Here is a 3,762-nt window from a genome sequence, read left to right as displayed (position 1 = left end):
AGATCCGCCTGCCTCTGCCTCCCAAGTGCTGGGATTAAAGGCGTGCGCGACCACGCCCGGCTGAATATTTTTATTTTTTAAAAATTATTTTTACATTTTATGCATATGAGTGTTTCCCATGTATAAGTGCACCCCTATTGCACAATGCTCATAGAGGTCAGAAGAGGGCATCGGGTCCCCTGCAACTAGAGTTAGTCACCATGTGGGTGTTAAAACCAAACCCCGGTCCTCTGCAAGAGCAGCCAGTGCTCTTGATTACTGAGCCACCGCTCCTGCTCCATGAAATTTATTTTTAAATCAACTTTAAGAGTGAAAATGGAGCTTTCAGTGATAAGACCAGGGAGATCTACCCTACTAAGGATACCAGATCTTACTGATCTCTTCACCAACTCTCCATCTCAAGCCTCTGAATAAAATGATTTGATTACCAAAACAAATAAACTTTAAAAAGTTTTTTAAACCTTTATACTCCTAATGGGAGTATAAACAAGTGCAGCCACTCTGGAAATCAGTCTGGGATTTCCTCAAAACACTAGAAATAGAACTTCCATTTGACTCAGCAATACTACTCTTGGGCATATATTACAAGGAATCTGTATCCTATCATAGAGACATTTGTACTTTCATGTTCACTGCACCTCTCTTCACAAAAGTTAGGAAATGGAACCAGCCCAGATGTCCTTCAATTGTGGAATGGATAATGAAAACGTGATAACACATAACACAATGGAATTTTACGCAGCTATAAAAAAATTCAAGCTAGCCCGGTGTGGTGGCGCATGTCTTTAATCCCAGCACTCGGGAGACAGAGGCAGGCGGATCTCTTTGAGTTCAAGGCCAGCCTGGTCTACATAGTGAGTTCCAGGACAGCTGGGGCTACAGGGAAGCCCTGTCTCAAAAAGTCAAAAAAAAAAAAAAAAAAAAAAAGTTATTAAATCTGGAGAAAAAGGCAAAAAAAAAAAAAAAAAAAAAAATGAAGTTATGAAACTTGCAGGAAACTGGATAAAATTTACACTGAGTGAGGTAACTGAGGATCAGAAAGATAAACATATGAACGCCACATGTATTCTCTCATATATGGATCCTAACCCCAGTTCTTTAATGTGTTTACTCTGGAGTACCTCAGCAACCCAAGAAACTAGAAAGGGGACAGTGAGGTGCAGGTTATCTTAAGGCATGAGAAAGAGTACCACATAGGCACTGCACGACATGGGTGCACATACCTACATGCAGGCATTACACTCACAAACATGAAATAAAAATAATAAAAAATTTTTTAAAAGAACTTATTAACTACTATAATAACTAGTCCAAAAGATGAGTCAATATAAAAGAGTTCAAAACACAAACATATAAAAGGTCAACCACAGCTTGGTCAGTGAAAAATTAAAAAAAAATAATAAATGATGTGAGTCATCCTAAATGGAAACATAAAAGAAATCCCATTACCTGTCAGAACCTGGGTGAAATTCTGAAAGCAAAGAAGGACGTCTTCGAAGCTGTTGCTGCTGTTGCTGCAAAAGCTGTGATGCCTGACTAACTTCAATATGTGAAGCACGATAGTCAGGGACTGCAAACTCCTGGTATTAAAATAACCATACGTTAACTATTAACCACAAATAAGAATAGCATCATGAAATTAAGCCAAGTAGTTATGGACCAATAAGTATGAAAACAAATAGCAATGACAATTTTAATCCTTTACTGAGCTAATTACCCCCATGAATCTCAAATAATCACAACTTAATTATTTTTAATGTTTAAAAAAAATTCATGTGTATGTGAATACCTATATGTATGTAAATTACCTGTGTGTATGTATGCACACCTATAGGTGAGTGCCCTTGGAGTCCAGGACATTGAACCCCCTGCAGGTAGAAGCTACCAGATGTGGTGCTAGAAACCAAATTCCAGTCCTCTGAAAGAACAGTAAGTACTCTTAACCACTGAGCCATCTTTCTGTTTCCTTGTTTATTTATTTATTTTATTTTATTTATTTATTTTTGGTATTTTTGAGACAGGGTCTCCCTGTAGCCCCAGCTGGCCGGGAACTGGCTATGTAGACTAGGCTGGCCTTGAACTCACAGAGATACACCTGGATCCAAGTGCTGGGATTAAAGGCATGCGCCACCATGCTTGGCTCCAATCTGTTTCCTTGTTTAATTTTCTTCACAATTATTTATAGCTGTGTAATGCATGCGATGCAAAGGTGTGCATGTGGAGGTCAGAGGAATAACCTGTGGGAATCAGTTCTCTCCATCTATCAAGTGGGTTCCAGGGATCAAACTCAAGTTGTCAGGTGGAAGAAAGCGCCTTTACCAGCACTGAGCTATCCTGCTGGCCCAACATGAAAATTATTCCTAAAAAATAATTCAGGGGCTGAAGCGATGGCTCAGTGGTTAAGAGTACTGAGTAACAACCACATGTAACTCCAGTTCCAGGGGATCTTCTGACCTCTGAGGTACACTTACATATATGCAGGCAATACACTCATACATATAAAATAAAATAAATAAAATAGTAACAAAAAATTCGAATGAATTTCAACTTCTATTTCATTAATCTCTCTAATAATATATTACAATAACTCTCATTTGTACTACTCACATAAATCTCAAATTCATGTGTCAAGCATGAAACCCTAGAAAGTATGCCAGCTGGGCATGGTGGTGTGTATGTCTATAATCCCAAAACTCAAGAGGCTGAGGCAGGAGGATCACCTCAAGTTTGAGGCCAGCTTCAGGTACATACTGAGTTCCAAGCCAGCCTAGGCTACAAAGTAAGACCTTCTCTCAAAAAAATAAAAAGAAAAAAAGTGCTCCAATAGTTAAATTTAAACAGAGTAAGCTAGCAGAGACACAGAAATTATCTCTTTAGACCCATGTATATTTACAAATGAAGAAACTGAAATTCAGAAAAACAATTGCTAGTTAAAAATAACAGTTTTTCTTCTTATAACTAGGAGTGTTTTTATACTTTTTTCTACTTTTCTTGAAAATTTTTTTGGTAAAAGCTTTTTTTAAAATTATTTATTTAATAACCACATACTTAGAAGGAGCATTTCATTACAACAGCACTGATATATTCAATAACAATTTCCTGAGCTAAAATACATCTCTTTCAAAATTGGCTGTAAATTTTTAGGTTTACAGTTGAATTATTACAGTTATACAATATTGTACTCAGTACAAACCCTGTAAGACATAAAATTAAATGAAGTTTTAACCTTTAAAAAAGATCGCCATTTCATTATTAAAATACAGTTTCATACAGAAAAATTCATTTTTAATGCAATTGACATTAAGATGTTTGCACATGCGTTTCTAATCTCTATACATCTGATTATTACTAGTCACAGTTGGTTACTTTCTGAGCTCCTTGGCATCTGAGCATGGATATAAACTCATCAGGTACATTTCAATGGTAATGTTTTTCACATTTAATTATTGAGGAACAAATTTTTATGCTTTGAAGAATTATTATATTTTAATCATTTTTTAAAAATTTTTAATAACTACATGATTAGAAGAAGCATTTCACTACAGCTTTAACATATTCAGTAACACACTCCAGAGCAAGAGTACATCTCTTTCACAAGTGGGAGCAAGTTTCTAGGTTGACAGTTGAGTTAATACAGTTATACAATTGAACTCAGTATAAGCCCTGTAAGATATAAAATTGAATGAGTTTTTTAACCTTTAAAAAACATCTCCATTTCACTTTAGAATATATTGTTCGTAGCAGAAAGACTCATTGTTTTTG

General features: G+C 35.9%; 1 protein-coding gene across 17 annotated transcripts in view; it reads right to left on the bottom strand.

The window, feature by feature from the left end:
• The window catches only part of Ncor1 (nuclear receptor corepressor 1), a 179,658-nt gene that overhangs the window by 142,701 nt on the left and 33,195 nt on the right, over positions 1-3,762 (bottom strand). For 16 of the 17 annotated variants that reach the window (XM_008824153.3, XM_029557263.1, XM_029557324.1 and 13 more), the window contains exon 3: positions 1,450-1,580. In XM_008824153.3, coding sequence (XP_008822375.1) covers positions 1,450-1,580 — 131 coding nt within the window. Of the gene's footprint in view, positions 1-1,449; positions 1,584-3,762 lie in introns of those variants that run through there. The other variant, XM_029557530.1, reaches the window with a different exon arrangement.

This window comes from Nannospalax galili, unplaced genomic scaffold (assembly GCF_000622305.1).
Source record: "Nannospalax galili isolate Female #2095 unplaced genomic scaffold, S.galili_v1.0 scaffold530, whole genome shotgun sequence".
Lineage (NCBI taxonomy): Eukaryota > Metazoa > Chordata > Mammalia > Rodentia > Spalacidae > Nannospalax > Nannospalax galili.
The sequence above is the reverse complement of the archived record's forward strand: the minus strand, read 5'-3'. Positions and strand labels throughout refer to the sequence as shown.